Source organism: Mesocricetus auratus, unplaced genomic scaffold (assembly GCF_017639785.1).
Source record: "Mesocricetus auratus isolate SY011 unplaced genomic scaffold, BCM_Maur_2.0 Super-Scaffold_100014, whole genome shotgun sequence".
Taxonomy (NCBI): Eukaryota; Metazoa; Chordata; class Mammalia; order Rodentia; family Cricetidae; genus Mesocricetus; species Mesocricetus auratus.
The window spans coordinates 60,733,227-60,752,404 of NW_024429197.1; the positions used below are offsets into that span (position 1 = coordinate 60,733,227).

Genomic DNA, 19,178 nt, shown 5'->3' on the forward strand with positions numbered 1-19,178 from the left:
ACAGCCTTGCCTTGTTCCTGATTTTAAAGGAATCACATTGAATTCCTCTCCACTTTGTTTGATATTTGCTGTTGGTTTGCTCTATTTTGTTTTTATTATATTCAGGTATGTCACTGTTATTCCTAATCTCTCCAAGTCCTTTATTATGAAGGGGTGCTTGATTTTGTCAAAGACTCTTTCATCATCTAGTGAGATGATCATGTGGTTTTTCTTTTTCCACTTGTTTATATGGTGGATTACACTGATGGATTTTCGTATGCTGAACCATCCCTGAATCACTGGGATGAAGACTACTTGATCATGATTAGAATTGTGAGTATTTTGTTGAGTATTTTTGCATCAATGTTCATGAGGGCTATTGGTCTGTACTTCTCATTCTTAGATGTGTCTTTTTATGACTTGGGTACCAAGGTAATTGTAGCCTTGTAAACAGAGTTTGACGATGTCCCTTCTGCTTATATTGTGTGCAACAGATTGAGGAGTGCTGCTATTAACTCTTCTTTGAATTTCTGGTAGAAATCTAACTGAAAGCATCTGGCCCTGAGCATTTTTTTTTGGATGGGAGACTTTTGATGACTGCTTCTATTTTGTTACGTGTTATAGTTCTATTTAAATTGCTTATGTGTTCTTGATTTAATTTTTTAAGTAATACCTATCCAGAAAATTGTCCATTTCCTTTAGATTTTTGAATTTTTGCAGTAGAGATTTTCAAAGTATGACCTGATGATTCTCTAGATTTCCTCAGTGTTCATTATTATATCCCCCTTTTCATTTCTGATTTTGTTAATTAGTATTCCCTCTCTCTACTTATTGGTTAGTTTGGATGTAGGCTTGTCTATCTTGCTGATTTTATCAAAAAAAAACAACTCTTAGTTTCATTGATTCTTTGTATTGTTTTCCTAGTTTCTACTTTATTGATTTCATTCCTCAATTTGATTATTTCCTAGTGTCTACTCCTCAGGGATAAGTTTGCTTCTTTTTTTCTAGAGTTTTCAGTTTCTAGTGTTACTATTCTCCAGTTCCTTCATGTGGGCACTTAGTGCTATGAATGTTCCTCTTAGCACTGCTTTCTAAGTGTCCCATAAGTTTTGGTATGTCACCTCTTCATTCTCATTGAATTCTAAGAAGTATCTAATTTCTTTATTTTTTATTTCTTCCTTGACCCAGGCATGCTGAAATTGTGCATTGTTCAATTTCCATGAGTTTGTAGGTTTTCTGCAATTTTTATTGTTGTGGAATTCTAACTTTAAACCTTGGTGATATAATAGGATACAGAGGGTTATTCAAAATTTTTTATTTTTGCTGTGTTTTTTCTATGGTGCCAAGTATGTGGTTGATTTTATAGAACGTTCCATGAGGCACTGAGCAGAGGATATATTCTTTTGTGTTTGGATGGAATGTTCTATAGAAGACTGCTAATCCAAACTGCGTCATAACTTGTTAGTTCCTTTGGTCCAGGCTTGTACTGCTAAATGGTATTGTGGCTTTCACAGTGAGGACAAAATATGTTTAAACTTTCATATTTTTATATTTTAACATTGTCATATAAACCTTTATTAGAAAAAAGAGATAAATGAACATTTCAGTTTTGTTATTTTTGCTGTGAGTTGACTTGATACACTGTCAGCTTCTTATCTTGTTATCTTTCTATTGAGGTGATAAAATACGGCCCGAAAATAAGTCGAGGAGAAAATGTTTTGTTGTTTTGTTTTGCTTTAACCTTGGAAACTATAGTCCACCATCAAAAGTCAGGGAAGGAAACCAAGGAAAGGACCTGGAGGCCATAACTGAAGCAGTCTGTGGAGAATGCTGCTTGCATGCTAGCTCGCCATGGCTTGCTCAGTCTTTTTTCTTGTACAAGCCTGGACCACAATGAGTTGTTCACTCACATACCAATAGCCAGTGAAGAAAATTGTCTACAGAATTGCCTTCAGGCTTATCTGGGACATAGTTCCTGAACAGAGATTTCTTCTTCTAAGAGATATCTAGGTTTGTGTCAAATTAATAAAACCCAACAAGCATACATACCCCTTGATTACACAGATTTTAATCACATAATAAAAGACTTTTGCACATTTTATAATGAAAAATTAGCATGTTACATGTTCATAAATACACATGGATGACTAAGGTGATTGATTCACCTGCTTTCACCCTACTATTTCATATTGGGGCAACCCAACATACAGTAGGTGCTAAAATAAATTTTCCTGGAACATTGAGTTAACAACACTTTCATCACACAAGGTAGCTGCACAGATATATATGTGCAAATATGCATCCACACAAGAGTCAAGAACGAGCTTGTGATCTGTATGTAATCTACAGGTTAGAACTGTGTGAAGTAAATCTCTTTGTATAGGGTGCATGGAAATTTTCATTTGAATACTCAAACTTTATTTGGAAAAAATGTTTATCTTGAAAATTAATACTCCTGGGAATATTCTTGTTTCACAACTGTCTCAGGGACTTGAGTAAAAATTGTTCCCCAGTTTAACTGATGAGGTTTTGCTCAAGAGAGAATACCTGATTTTTAACATATCTTTGAAGTACCCTGATAACAATGGGCATCACCACTGTTCTAGGTGAAATACTGACATCATATGCTGGAGACAGTTCACACTGACCTTGAGACAGCTACTGGTATCTCTTTCCAGCTCCATGTTCAATGAACTCATAGTGGTTTCCTGACAACAGCTACACTGGAAGTGGGGAAAGGCAGCCAACTGCAAATTTACAATAATGTAAATATTTAGATCCAATAAACTGTAGAAAATAAACAAATAACTTAATTTTAATATGTCAGATAACAAGCATTGTTTTGTACATGTTATTAATTTGTAGTTTAATTTTTACTTATTTATTTGTGTGTGTGTGTGCATTTGTGTGGTGTGTGTGTGTATGTGTGTGTGTGTATGTGTGTGTGTGGTGTGTGTGTGTATTGTTCAGAAGGACAAAAGACAACTAGCATGTAGATCCTGAGTACAAGACTCACATTGTCAGGCTTGTAAAGTGCCTTTACCTGTTTTGTAATCTTAATGGCTCTTGTACCAATTTCTCTGCCTTTGTTTTATATTTTTCCAACCTAATACTTTTATTAATTATTTAGAAGTTTCACACAAGGCACCCAGATCACATTCACTTCCCATTCCTCCCAGGTCTATTTCCCCACCTTTGTGACAACCCTGTAAAATAGAAGAAAAACATTTAACCAGTTTGTGTTTCCCATGTTCTACTGTGAACTTCCCTTAAAATAAAACATATAAAGAAGTGGACGAGTGAAGCCTCAGGTGATAAAGGATGTACTGCTTTAACATAGGACCTGGGTTGATTCCCAACAACAACATGGCAGCTCACAACTATCAGAAATTCCAGTTCCAAGAGGTGCAATGATGTGTCCCAGCCTCCCTTGGCACCAGGTACACAGTTGGTTCACAGACATGAATGCGGGAAAAACGCTCATACCTATAAAATAGCACAACACAAAACATAACAAGTGAATGTTAGTGAAAGTGGGAGGAAAGGAAGATGTGGAGTTAAGACAGATAATAAAGTTGTGGAGAATTAAGGCAGATAGTAAAAAAATGGAGTCATAGAAAGGCAGGTGTACTATATAGAGCACCTAGAATATATAGCAGTGCTTTCCCAACATGTTGGTCATGACACCTTTAGTGGTTGCTTTCACAGGGGTAGCCTAAAGACTATAAAAAATACAGGTGTCTACAGTATGATTCACAACAGTAGCAAACTTACAGTTATGAAGCATCAAATAAAATGATGTGGGTCACCACAACATGAGAAACTGTAAAGGGTTGCAGCATTAGGAAGGTTGAGAACAACTGATATAGAGGGATATATTGAAATTGGGCAGTTGAGGATGGAAGATTGCTGTGGTATTCAAAGGCCATTCTCCTAATTTGTTTTAGGAACCTTTTAGGGATTGATACTCCCTTACATTACTTACTAAAAGAAATAACTGAAATAAACATTTGAAATATTGTAGTTTCAGACTAATTTGAAGAATTGAATTTTAATTCTTTACACTCTCTGCTGCATTGGTCCCTGTATTCCACGTTTGCCTTTTAATTTAGGCAAAGTGCATGTGAATTTTTAGCAAGCCAAAGATGAAGAAAACAACCAAGTAAACAATTTGTGAAAACAGAAGGAGTTTAAGAAAGACTATTGTGAACCACATGTGATGGTGTATGCATTTATTCCCAGGACTGGAGAGGCAAAGGCTGGTAGATCTATTGGAGTTTGAGGTGAGTCAGACCTGTGTAAGAAAATAAATTAATAAATAAATAACAACTTTTTAAAGAGAGATAAGTTAACGGCTTCGAGGTAATTTTTTTTCCTTCGTTATATGTGTAGTGACCTTTCATCATAGTCACATTTATTACATTTTTTTTAATTTTAGCCAAAATTTTCACATTTTTATTAGTCTTTATTTGCATATATATACATATATACATACATATTGATGAATATTTTGTCTGTCTTTCATTCTTGAATCTTGAGCTTTTGATTTATATGGGTTTATTTTGATTGAATTTTATTTTAGTGAGGAATATCTGCAAGTAAACTCTAGTGTTTTGTTTGTATTTCTCATGATATGTTTTTGATTGTTAACTATGTGTCTCTCTCTCTGCATTTGTCTTTGTCTCTGAAGGTCAGGGGTCAACAAGTATTTGTCTCTTCTTTCCTTCTACCAATCAGATATGGAGGATGAAACTTAGTTTGTCAGGCATGGCACTGTATGTCATCACTGACTAAGCAATCTTGTTTCCATTAAAAAAAATTAACATGTATAAAATTCTAAGCTTTAAACGGTCTTCTATAACATTGAACATATTATGCTGCCATCATGATTTTACTGAAGCACAGTGAGCATTTAATTAATATGACTGTATGTTGTATATTTCTGCTGTTTTTGATAACTTTTCTATTTTGGTTATTTAGCTCTGCTATTATAAAGTAGCTGCTGCATATTTCTGTTTTTCTCCTATGACACTTGGCAGCATTTGCATCTGACATCTAGTATGTTTCAGCATTCTAGAAGCATTTTCCATTACATGTGCATTTCTTTTTCCAACCTTGACTGTTGCTCTAAATGGATGTAAGTGGTCCTGCAGCCTCATCACAGACTCCTTTACACAGAATCTTTGAGCCATAGTGCTCTTGCTCATCTAATTTATTCTCTTGTGCCTGCACTAACACTGTCATGCATTCTATGGAATTTATAAAGTCAATCATATGTATTTTTCCTTGTAAACCATCTATTTATAGTGTAGTTTTTTTGGTCTGAGGCGACATATCAGATCTCTACTGGAACAGAAACAGCTCCTGAATTCCTTAATTTCTACATCTATTATCTCTGGTGTTTACTTCTTCCTCTGACTTCTGCTAGCATTCTTCTTAAAGCCTTTCTTTCTGGTATTTTCCACCACCAACTTCTGCTCCAGAAATGTTTATCGGGAAATCAGTTGGTGGCCTTATTGAAGTTGCACATACTTGAATAAAATGTTGCCATTGTTCTTATACTTATGGATGCAATGCACCAGAATGGGATCTCGATACCTCTTCTGCAGATAGCCTAGGGGTTGGAACAAAATGAATACTTTCATGAATGCCAGCATGTCACTATTATCATTTGAAGGAGTCTCTTTCATTTATTAGTTTCTTTTTTTTTTCTGTTCAATGCTAAAATAAAAAGTTATAAACTTTCTCCTCATAGTGTCTATGTCTAGTTTTCTTTAAAGCTTAAAAGCTTGTTACCTTCATGTCCAAACATTGCAGGGATTTTCTAATACACTTATCATATGGTGACCTCAGCCTTTATCTCCTGAGCACTGCACCTCATAAAAGCACAAGTTCAATCTTAGCAAGATTTGGAGATAATAAGCTTTTGATAAAGCTGACTTTGGTTTTTACTAAGCATATAAAATTTTTGTTTGCACTCCATTTTTACCTCCATGGGTTCTTAGTCTTGCTAATGACTTAAATAATTGAATGTATGTGCACATGTGTATGTACATATATGTATATATATGCATATTTACTCATTTTGATATTTTATTAAGATTAAAATATGATTTTACTAGGAGAATCATTAACATTATAAAATCCCTAGACCTCTAGAAACAAATTCCTAGCAGAATTTGATAATGGCAATACTCTGGCCTCATGGTACATTTACCAAAGAAGTATATCTCTGGAAAGAACAAGAATTTATTTTTTCTTTTTTAGAGAAAAGAATAATAAAACTTGGTTTTTACTGATGTAATACTTGGTAAAAACAATTGCTATAATATATAGCTTATGCTAATTTCTAAGTACATAAAGGAAATTATATATGCAAATATTTAAATGCTCGTGAAGCATTTTATCTTAGTTTCTAGTACATGTGACTGAACAGATGCACAGGCTTCTGCTCATATCCCTTAGAAGCACTCATATTTGGACTAAAGGTGATTGAACACCTCACAGAAGTGAGGTTGGCTCTTTCTAACTCAGTGATTATGACTTTCAGAAAAGGGCTCTCATAGTCTCCATTTCCCAGACTTCTGTGACAAACTGAATCTAAACTTTGAATCTATCAAAAACTATAAAAGTTGTTATTAGGAGAGAAACTCACATCGATTTACCTTTCTCTTGCAAGCCTTTTATGCCAATATTTAATCCCCCAACTAATAAAACCTTTGTTCACACAAAGGCAGGGTACTGCATTCCAGGAAATTGATGGACTGGAATAGTGACCCTTTTCTCCTCACAACATTGATATTAATTGGTTTTTTTTGTCTTTGACTTTTTGTGCACCAATTCTTTTTCAGTCTAGTCAGTCAAGATTGTGAGGTAGGACCTCATCCAATGTTGAAAAGGTAATTCTACGAGGTTTTCTGAAGTCCCTCCTTTCAATAATAGGTAGCAAGTTTCTCTGCCCATGTAATAAGCCAGATGAAGCAGAACTGAAAGAGTGTATAACAAGAGTATTGGAGCAGAGCAACTCCAGGGCAGGTTCTCTAATTCAAGATATTTAGGTCAGAGAAGTTACTCTCTCAAACAAAAAGCAAGGCGTGTTTATGGGTTGTAGACCAGGAGTCATAAAGTGTCCACCGTAATCTGGGTTTGTGCCCAAGTATGGTCAAAAACTGAGCACTCAGGTGGGCGCTTGGGTGTTTGGCTACTTCAGTCAAGGGAATTGCAGTAGTAACTGGACTTCTTGGTATTCTTGGCACCCTTTTTTGTTGTTCAGAGATTCTGAACGGACAGGGTTTGGAAAGATACAAACAGAAATAAGGTTATCAGGGACCATGCAGGGGTGAGCTAGAGATTCTAACCCAATGAATTCTACCACCTGAGTTCACATAAAAAACAAATCCATGTGACCACTGAAATTCTGTGCTTACAACATATAAAATTTCTCACTCTCTAAATTAAGCTTGGGGAAAGTCCTCTCTCTTTGTCTCTCTCTATCTCTCTGTCTCTCTCTCTCTCTCTCTGTCTGTCTCTGTCTCCCTCTATCTCTGTCTCTGTCTCTGTCTCTGTGTGTGTGTGTGTGTGTGTGTGTGTGTGTGTGTGTGTAAGTGCACTTGCATGCAGAGGCCACAGCCAATGTCATTTCTTCTTTTATTACAATCCACTTTATCATTTCAGATAGGGTGTTTTTCTGATTCTGGAGCTTAATGATTTGGCAACCTAGGTGAGCCCTGAGAATCCTCCTGATACCCTTCCTCAGAGCTATGGTTACAGGCACATAGCACTGTATTATGCTTTTATATGGGTGTCTGTGATACCAGCATAGGTCTTCATCTTCCTACAGCAAGCACTTTACCCTTTAAGTCATCTCCCCAGCCCCAGTAATACTGTCTTAATCATCAAATAATCTGTTGATAATCTTTGAAATAATTTTGTATTATTAAAAACAAATGGAATTGCTGGAGTTCTGCCCATCAGTGCATCTCAAAACTTAACAACAAAAGTCTAATCCCAAATTGGTGAGTTATATTCTTTCCCTGTGGTAGCTGCTCTGTTTTGTTTTTTTTTTTTTATTGTTTGCTTTTAATCTGGTGTAGAAAAGAATTCACTGTTCCGGAATCCTGGAGAAGAGAGAGTTATTGCCAGTGGCAGTATAGAAGTAAAGATAATTTCAGACAACAGCAGGCTTTCCTGCACATTCTTTTCCATTTCATTAATAACATGGTCCATAAAGAGACATGCTTTGCGAAGCTGAAAGTGAAACTAGGAATTCTTCAGAAAGAGGAGACATCTGTGCAGATGATTAGCATTTTTAGATAAAACATCCTCTGTTTCCACTGACGCTTTACTGAGATGTTGATAGGAGACGCAGTAACGATTAGCAGCCTCAGCCATTAGCCAGACATTTGTTTGTTTGTGTGTTTTGTTTTTAATCATCCTAATGAAAAGAGCACATTGTCGAGACATTGTTGAATGGCATTGAAAATTCTGAAGCTGACCTGATCCTAGTGGACCCTGCTATGTTTCAGACCCTTGTACATGAGGGTGATCTATTTATTCATCCTTACATCTTAAAACAGTCTGTCTAGAAAGTGTTTACTACACGTTTGTAGCTGTTAGGTCCAAAGCACCTCCAAACGGCAGTAGTGGTGACACTGACCTAAACAGAAGAGGTATAGCTGGGTGAACTGAAGGAATGTTACTGGATTATCAAAGCTAAAGGCCCTTGTCTGATGTCTGGGAAAGCATCTCCTTCCATTCTGAACAGCCTGTATCAGCTCAAAGACCCCACCCTGCTGTCATATAGAGTCTGCTTGCTTTCTGGTCAATTTGCTTCTCTCTCTATCCCCTCAGAGATAGCTTTTGCAGTTTGATCCACAGCAAACCTTTCTTTCTAGCCATGGAACAGTCTAGTTTGGTGGTTTCCCTGGGACACTAAATGCAATTCAACCCCTTTACTTTCTAAACACATACAACCAATTACACCCCAATTTCAACAAGGGACTCCTGCATTATATTTCTCACCAATTCATTCCTATTGAAGTCACAGGACGGTGAAAGGAGTATATCAGCTACATGCTCCTCTATCATGACAGGCCAGATGAAAAGAATAGCTGCTGCCGCCTGGCTCATGAGCCTGGGCACAGACACCTTTCTGCTCTTACCTAGAACCATTGAATCCTTTATCTGCAGCAGCAGCACTGACCTCAATGCTTCTTGCACATTCTAGACAAATCTTAACCTCAGTTCCTTTAGACTCATCTTTCCTTTTCTTGGAACCTTCTCCTCCCAGGCTTCCCACTCAGGTTCTTTGGTGTCTGATCAAATGTAACCTTTTCAATGAGGCTTTCCATGAGAGCCATTTAAAATTCATTTCCATTCTCCATAGCACATGTCACCAAACAGCATACAATTTATGTCTTTAAAGGGTGTCATCTGTTTCCTTTCACTACAACTCTGTGAGGATCATGGTTTAATGTTATGTACCTCTCGGTGTTATTATGGGAATACGGTTCAGTAGTAAACCTTCCATCAATTCTTCTTGAGCAATGTGTAAACGAGGAGTAGAGTTTTGTGCACATCAAGTCACTTGCCAAAGAACACATTGATTCCTAATGCTAAGAACTCATGGAAGTCTTAGAAGGTGTGAAGGAAGTAGAATGCCACACCCAGGGTAATACTCTCAAAAAAGGAGTTACTTTTCTCACAGATGGGTCACTGGAATGGTTATAATGGGGAAAATGAGAAACCTATCATCTATGCTTTTCTATCTTCTAGCTAAGAAGAGATAGTGTCAGCATGACATCATTACAGTCTCAACCCTTGGGTGGACAATATGTAACAATGCTAAAGGACTTTGAATCAGTGGCGAATTAAATGTAACCGTGAATGAATCTTAAAGGGGACCTTTCTCAGACTTTGATTTTCTAACTCTAACATTGTGCTTCCTTTAATATAGATGACTATCTTAGAGATAACCATAAACAAGCATCATACATATATAGACGCAGACACTATTTTTTATCCCTTGCAATCGTCTTTCATCATTTAATATCATAATATCATATGTTAATTAAATATAACAATGTTTTTAACATTTCAATACTTATATTTCAAGTATTTTGAATAGTTTATTCACAAAATAGATGAATAAGTAAAAACAAAAATGGCATTGTTTAAAACAAAAGGCAATCTTTTTAATTTAGTAGAATTAATTTAAAGGAAAAGCCTGCCACCTTGATCTTATTTTTCTAATTTCTTTCTATTCTGCAACTGTTCTGTATCCTTATACTAATTGATCATTTCTTACTGATTAACATGTCTCAACAAATATGGGCTGTTGATGATAAAATTTGATAGCATCCACCTGCACCTTTCTGTCTCTAATCAAGCCTCCAAGGCTCCAGTATGACACATCAAAAGAGAGTCATGCTCAAGGATTCACTAGCCATTTGGAAAATATGCAGATATGGAAGACTGCTGTTTAAGATCTAAAGAAGGGGGTATTACTGAGTGACATATGTAACAGATGTAACAGTAACCATTACTGTTGTCCATTTGCAGAAAGGACCGGCCGACAAAGCATGTATTATATGTAAGAGATTACCATGTGACTTTGGGATTACTGTATAGGCAGATTTGGAGAGCCCCAGTGTGACTGACTCATTTATCCACCAGAGGAATTTCCAGTTGAAAACCTAATGTCAAGAAGGTTGTATTAACTAAAATTGAAAATAGTGCAAATGAAACATCTTTTCAGTTTGTCATGGCAAATATTAGTTTCATTCTGTATTTATTCATACCTTGCACATTTATACTTAATTTAGATACAGAAATTATTTCAAATAACATTTGAAGATGTGTATAATAAAATTGGAAAGTGAAACATTTGCAAAATGTACAAATATGAGAACAGAGAAAAAGGTTGCAAAATAGTATAATCAACTTGGATTTACTCTGCTATTACCATGATATAACCTGACATTGTACATATCAAATGCTGGTTTACATTGAACATAATAGACAACTATCATAAAATTGCATATTAGTAGACTTCATAATATGTAAGTATTTTAATTTGCATGTAGAAAGAGAGCATGAGAGATGTTTTCTAATAATCTCCACTCACATACAAATTTATTAAAGGAGAAATGCCTAGTTATCAACAATGAGTTCAGGTTCTAGGAAATGGAACCTTCATTCCCAAGACTGACATGTTATTATCTGGAGGTGCTGTTGATCAAAGAAGAGGATAGAACTTCTTCACCACAAATTACTGCCTTTAAAATATCCATAGTATATGCCAAGGCTGCAACAAGCACTATGGAATTCATGCCCACGGAATGGATGGTCTGACCTCACTGAATTCTTTTGTGGTTTCCAAAAGCATTCCCCCACCCCATTTGAAATTTTTTCTGGGCTGAGACCAATGTGTTATAACCTATATGGAATACTACATATTGCTAGGATAGACTTGGTTTCTGCTACTTTTGTAAGGTTATATTTGATGGTTTTATTATGGTGATTTTAACTATTCATATTTTTTTCTTCACTGTTCCCTCCACCCACTTCTGCAGGCTTGACCTCTCCCACACAGGCACTCCCTCTTTCTGTGGTCATGCATATGTATCCCATTGCCCTCCTTCCCAAGATACCATCACAACCCGTTTTCACATTTATTCGCGACACATATATTTATTCCTACTTAAAATTAAGTCTAGATTTCCCAGGAGATATGACATGATATTGATCTCTAGTCTAATTTTATTTAGTGTACTTTCTAGTACGATCCATTTTCTTACAAATATGATTTTGTTCTTCTTCATGGCTAAGGAAATTGTAATTGTGTGTTCACACCACATTTTCTTTTTCCATTCATCTGATGATGGACATTTAGTTTGGTTCTATTTCTTGGTTATTATAAACAAGAAACACAGATGTGCAAGAACCTATGTGGAACATTGATTGAGAGACCTTTGTGGATCTTCTCAAAGCAACATCCAGGAGCATATGAGTGAGGGAAAGGCAATTATTCTTATTTAATTCTTTATATGTAACTCCTATCCCATTTTAACCAAGGATAATAAAAGCTCTTACAGAGAATACCAAGGGAGAAAATATTTTAATTAATACTTAAATCTTATACTTTAATGCTGAAAATGTACCATATCCATAAAAAATTAATTATTCTAATTTAATTAGTATGTGTGAACTCCAAAGTGTAATTCTGGGCATAGTATCTCACCATGGAATGGATTTAAGTATTAAATATGGGGATAGGAGTCTTCCTTAGTTAAATTTATAAGATAAAATGAGAATACGGTACTTCTGGTCCTGTTGGCTCTTACAGATACTTAGTTTAAGTTTTATACAGACATTTGTATAAAGGAAAATAGAACAATGACTTACTTTAAGAAATATTAGTACAGATGTAACTTCTATCTTCTATCAACATTATTCCAGTTTTTTGTTACTGTTTAATAAAACCTTAAAACTCAGTGACTTAATTTATCATCTGTCCAGTTATCCCATCCTGAAGGCCAATTTCTTAAGAAGAGTTCTGTATAGTCTGTCATTTATTCCATGGAGTCAACGAGGAACCACTTACATACTGGTAGTCTACATAGTCCAAACTTGGCTTCAGTGGGATATATGTGGTACTTCAGTGAGAGAGGCAGCTCAGAGAAACCAAGGCCCTGCTCCTCTCAGTGTTTTCAGGTGGCCTTTCCACATGGACGTTCTACAGTAATAGCAGAATTCTTACTCAGGGCTGCAAGTCAGCAAGTGGGAAACAGGCCTCGGGCAGACAAGCCATCATGTCTGATACATTCTACTGTTTCAAGTCATTAAAGGTACTGTGGGTTCTAAACTCAATGATATTTTGGCACCTTATTTCATTTCACAGAATTCCAGGTAACCATGACCATGGTTAGATCTCTACATAATGGCCCAACATATATTTTCTCATGCATGATTTAATTTAATGTACATGTAGCAAACTGAATTATAAGTATGAAACAGAGAACTGACCCTTCAAACCCTGAACTGATTTTTTTATTTATTGTTGCTATTTGAGTTGGAAGGAATTATTAAAACATATAATAAACTTATGTAAAAAGGAATGGTATTAAAATGTTTTAAATTGAGCTGGTTTGAAAATCTATTGTATATTATGTTTACCCGTCCCATATGATATAGATTTTGAAGAGGAATTTATGTCACTTAGTTGGGGAAGTATGTATTTCAAGCCACTTTAAAAAAAAGAAAAGTAGCTTTTCGCTGCCGGACGTCTACAAGGTCGCACGCTTGAGGCCTGTCCGCAGCTGCCAACATGCCCTATATCGCCTCTTACGTGCTTGCTGCCCTTGGGGGCAACTCCTCTCCCAGCGCCAAAGACATTAAGAAGATACTAGACAGCGTAGGCATTGAGGCAGGCGATGACAAGGTAATCAGTGAGTTGAATGGTAAAAACATTGAGGATGTCATCGCCCAGGGTGTTGGCAAACTTGCTAGTGCGCCTGCTGGTGGGGTTGTGGCTGTTTCTGCTGCCCCTGGGTCTGCAGATCCTGCTGCTAGTTCTGCCCCGGCTGCAGCAGAGGAGAAGAAAGACGAGAAGAAGGAAGAGTCCGAAGAGTCAGATGATGACATGGGATTTGGCTTGTTTGATTAAATTCCTGCTCCCCTGCAAAAAAGCCTTTTTATGTATCTTGAAAAGAAAAAAAAAAAAAAAAAAAAAAAAAAGAAAAGTAGTTCTTAAGCAGGATAAATGCATGTCTGTATATGTGTAAGTATAGACGTGTATATAGATTATAGATTGAGTAAAATGTTCATGAATAAATAAGAATATATGCTATAATAGGCCATAAATATCACATCCATTAATAGGATTACCAAACCTAAATCATTAGATTTCTTTATGTTTAAAAATGCATTATATATTCATACTCCTAGAAAGGACAAAATTTTGCATTGAAATATTAAAAAGCCCCTTAAAAGACAGCATTTCCAGCACAGTATTGTTCGGGGGCATCATTCTTTGTTTGATCTATAGTTTCAAATAAGCTTGGAAAAAACTCTAATAGGACATCTTTAATTAAACTCACATTCGTGGATAAATAATGGTCTGTCCTCTCTTTTATTCTGCAACAGTACCCCAAATAACTTGACAGTCTTAATCATTTCAGCTGTTTTACCCTCATTTGTGCTGTATTTCAGTCAAGACATTTAGTGGTGTTTATCTAAATTACTGTATCTGTTTTCTTATCACACGTTCAAAGCTGTAACAGAGAAACTAATTTCAAGTACAAAATAGAATATCTCAGGGGCCCAGGCACCAGCAGTGCTGCTGCATCAGGATGAAAAGTCACCTGTCACTAACAGATATGTGTCTTTGTAATGAGCTAAGGCAAAAGGAACTGTGGTTGTAATTAAATTATAGGAGTTTGGTGTCATGACAAAATCCTAACTCTGAGAGCATACATATGCTCCGGAGCTTAGCTGGAAGTGAGCCTGCGTTGAACAACTATGTCTTGAGATGTGCTAAATGCCTATTTTGGGGAACAGTTAAGGACAATTCCAAGCTGAATAAAATATCCTAGCAATACTAAAATGTCATGTATGGGTTGCTTTAGCAGAATGACTGTCACTTATAACAGTATTCCTTTACATAGCATCATTCTGTGATTACATCAAGGACTGCTGTCATGGTGAATGGTGTTAATAGCACTACATGTAATGATACCTTTTATGAACATAAATATCCAAAGGGAACATTCATGCCAAATTTATCCATTTTGAAAAACTAGATTTTTCTTTTCAACATGAACTCTATATTGTTCCATTGGCCTACATGGATACAGATCTCAGTATAAAAGCTGATGTTTAGACTCTGCCAAAAGAGCTTCCTGAATCTAGAAACTTGCTCTGGTGGACAGCAGGGACCAGACATTTCACTGAAGAACCAGATTCTCATAGGAATCCTTCCTGCCCCTGACACCCTTCCCCTGCACTCTTGCCTTGGGCTATACTGAAGCATTTTCTACTCCCCCTGTTGTGGTATTCTCTCTACTTCTGATGTTTATAACAGCACATCTACTAGTTTACCTGCTAACTTCTTATCCTCTATGCAGTGTTTTCTTTACATTTCATTATCTCATAGCCTCCTATGTCTCTCCCCCATGGGCACTGAACTGACCTGTTTCCAGTTACATGGAATCGTACTAGCAGGCAGGCATCAGCAGAAAGCCTCTTTGTTAGCATGTTTACTGTGCAGACTTACTTCACTGAATGTTTCATTATTCCTCAAAGTAAAGAAAACCATATACATTGTCTGCTTGAGGTGAAGGAATAAGAACACAGTAATTTCCACCAGTGTCAAACTTAGCAGAACATGTCAGGGCAGAGCTTCCTGTGGGTACAGATACCTGCCAAGGTCAAGCCTGCATAACAGTTAAACTTTGGCCTCTTTTTATACCTGACTCCTTGCTTCTCTGCTATGGAGCCTGACACTCAGAGCACGCCCTAAGAAATGCCCAGTACTCTGACCTAATGCCTAAAAGTCAACAGATCATTGTACTTTTCCCTTGCTATATAATTTTAAGTAAGACCTAGATATTGATGATCTATTCGTGTCAATTTCCCAAGGGAAAACTGGTGTTTACTATATTCTCAGTAAATACTGTATGACTTGATAAAAGAAATAGTTAATGTCCTAAAGACAGAGTTTTGTGTTGTTTTTGTTGTTGTGCTTTTTACTTTCATTGATTCTTTGTGGGATCAACGGGCATTCTGATCCCACTTATCTCTGCCCTTGCTGCCTCCTCCACTAACCAAAAACAAACAAAAAAACAAAAACAAAGAAGGAAAACCAAACAAAACAACAAAGAAGAATCATGTGGTCATAGAAGCTGTAGTGTGGCCTGTTGAGACACAGTTTACCCTTTAGGCCACTCATCTTTACTTGCAAGTGTTCTTTGGTCTACCCCAGCCCTTTGGTTTCCCCTACACCACTGATAATGAGCTCTCACCTGGGATCCTTTTGGAAATCCGTTTGTTGTTGTTGTGTGCCATGCAGTCCCTACTGTTTTGGATCTGTAGGTTCTTCCCTTTCACATATCAAAACTGTTCGTAGATTTGGTAGAATTTGGGGTGGGGCAACACATAGTCCTGATTCTGAGCCTAGGTGGCAGCTGGGTCGATCAGTTATCCAGCTTTCTCTCATCTTCAATACGAGGCAATCTCTCCTGCATTGCCTTGGCTAGCTCACTCAGTGCAGCCTACAACAAGGAGCTTGGCCAGTTCTCCTGCTCTTAGGCAATCAGATCCTCGTCACCTTTAATCATACAGCCAGAGCTAGCTCTATTGTTTTTCTTGTGCTGCTACCAGGTGGCTTCTGAACTCCAGCTACTGTGGAGGACCAGCCATGGTCCTTCTGCAGCTGGCTGTCTGCTGATGTCCATGGCTTGTGTTAGCACCGGGGTCATTGGAACCAAGCTGTCTTCAACCTTTCACTGCCTCTGAGATGGCCATCCTTGCTACTCACTAGATATTGCAGCAGGTGAACCAGCCCTACCCTTCAGGGGAGCACTAACTTCCCCAAAGACCACCACTCACCATAGGTTTGCATTCACCTGGGAAGCAATCTAGAGCTGACCTTATGGTACAGAACACAGGTGAGTGGACCTTGAGGCCATAAGAGAAGGAGAGCTGACCCTGTTCACTCTTGTCTGCCATGTGGTGGCATGGGTGAGTGAAAGATACCTTTCCTGCCTCATCTATTAGGACCTGTGGCAGGAGAGAGAGCTGGCATTGGGGTGATAAGAGTGGGAGAGACAGGTCTGACCCTCACCAACACAGTCTCTGCATCCAGTCTTAGCAACACACTAAAGCTACCCCTGTTGTGGGAGCACAGAGAGAATGAGAGCAACAGAGCTGACCCACCAACACCCCAAATCTGCATCCTGTGGCAATCAGGAAAGTGGGTCCTGTACCTAAAGACAGAATTTTATGGATAATAGTATTTAAAGAAGAATTATCTACTACTGATGTTTCTGAAACCATTATTCTTTTTGAAAAAAACCAACCTAAATTCATCTTATTGATAATAACTGACATCTTCGACCACAAACATGTTTGAAGAAACAAACATGGAATATTGACCTTTCTCTTTTAAAAAATGTAGTCTACCCAAGAACATCAGTTTCGAGCTTTATTATGAGAATGAGTTCTATTGACTGGGAAATAGTCCTCAAGGATAGGGTGAAGAGGACAAATTTATAATAAGCATATAGAGGATCCTATTGATGAAGGGTCCAAAGTACATGGGCCTCTTTCATAACTTTTATAAGGGTAAGTCTTATTCACTGAGAGACAAAGCCCAAGAAAAGGGTCTAAAAATTTCTCAGGATTTGGGGGAAATTCTAGTGGATGCTTTCTCCCAGTAGAGTATCAAAGGATCATTAGGTTATTTGAACATTTTCACTCCAGCCTTTTGAATAACAAGATGTCATATTTTTTCTTCCCTTGAAAGAAGCTGGCCTGTGTGCTTCACATCTCTGATTTCTTCAGTGTTTACTCTAAGCTGGGCTTCCTACAATATACTATATTTTGATCAGTCTTTCCCATCCTCCAACTTCTAAATCCTACTCACCTGAATTTTATGCTCTCTCTCTCAAAAACAAATCCAAACAAATAAACAAATGAACAAAAACCCATGATGTAGAAAAATACCAAAACAAAACAAAACACACACACACACACACACACACACACACACACACAAATTCAATCCTTTTGTATTGGCCAACTATGCTTATTCAGGACACCTGTCCTGGAAAGTGGTTAATATACACACAGTGAAATTCCATTGGAGAAAACGTTTTCCCTTTCTCAGCAAGTATCAAATGCAAATAGCTTCTTGGTTAGCAGACTTTGTGTCTACTTCCCCTTTCCAAGGCAGGTTTTGTCTGGTGTCAACCTATGCATGTCTGTATGTGCTGCCTTAGTATCTAGGAGTTCCTCTGTATATCAGTTCCAATATGTCTAGAAGACACCATTTCCTTGGAATAATCTACTGCCTCTGACTCACCCAGACCTTCCACTTCCTCATACACATAGTTCCCTGAGCTTAGAGGCGAGCATTTGATGAAGACATACCACTATGGTTGAGAGTTGCAAAGTCTCTCACCATCTGCACATTGTCCCATTGTATGCCTCTGTGTTAACTAACATCTTTTGCCAGACGTGTCTTTAATGGGGCATAAATTAGGCAATGATCTCTGGTTATATTGATGTATCGTTACAAGTAATGTTTTGCTATATTTCTATAACAGAATAAAAGTTGGTTTTATTTATCTAGTTTCAGGTTTCTGGCATCTTTAGCAGTGTCAAGTGTGGATTCTAAATTGCATTAAATAAAAAGTGGTTGGTTACTCAAATCACATTTGTTTCACTATCTTACCAGTAATTTTTCAGGTAGTTTGCTGTTGGAGGTCACAGGGTTTGAAGCTGTTGATATTGTTGATTACTTTTATTCTCTAGTAGTATACAAATTATGTTTCATCAGCATGAATGCTAGAAGGATTGCCTTAAGTTTTGAAGCTAGTCTTGGCTTCAGTATAAATCCTTGTCTCAAAAAATTAAGGAAGACCTATAAAGATAATGTTTAATTTCTAAAATAAGTTATAATAGCTAGAATTCACATTGTAAAATGAAAAAATTTTCATAAAGCCACTCATCAAATTTCTAAACTTAGAAGTAAATAAAGGTTTTATTGCCAAATAACAACAATTAACTCATATAATATATAATCTTATGAATTATTTTTATGATAGGCAAGCTACAAAGTTTATTATGACCTTAGCAAAGTCAGAAGTATTGTGTTCTATTAAGCATTCTATAATAAGTGAAAGAAAAAATTTTTCCTTGATTTTTCTTCCTAGTTATGTCTGTGGTCCCTAAGATGATGTTTTCATATATTATTTTAAAAGAACTATTGAATCTGGAGAGACAGCACATCAGTTAAGAGGATCTACTACTATTCCAGAGGATGTGCACACATGTGCATCACACACACAGTTAATAACTATAGTTCAAAAATTAATCTTTTTGAGAACTGTTAAATAAAAAATAGCCTTTATGTCTAAGCCCCAGGGATAAGTTGAATTGCGTACTATCAAAATTCACATGTTGAAATCTTAAATCAT

At 36.9% G+C, this 19,178-nt stretch overlaps 2 protein-coding genes across 51 annotated transcripts in view; both read left to right on the top strand.

Moving 5' to 3' along the window:
- Ptprd (protein tyrosine phosphatase receptor type D) overlaps positions 1–19,178 on the top strand; it is a 2,190,171-nt gene that overhangs the window by 1,110,700 nt on the left and 1,060,293 nt on the right. The window lies entirely within an intron of this gene.
- LOC101837211 (60S acidic ribosomal protein P2-like) lies at positions 13,292–13,689 on the top strand. The gene has a single exon (XM_040757294.1). It carries the CDS (start codon positions 13,307–13,309, stop codon positions 13,643–13,645), a length of 339 nt encoding a protein of 112 aa, XP_040613228.1. The 5' UTR covers positions 13,292–13,306; the 3' UTR covers positions 13,646–13,689.

Bases quoted from the DNA above. Each gene is read 5' to 3' on its own strand.
- LOC101837211 (XM_040757294.1), top strand. From the start codon at position 13,307: ATGCCCTATATCGCCTCTTACGTGCTTGCTGCCCTTGGGGGCAACTCC.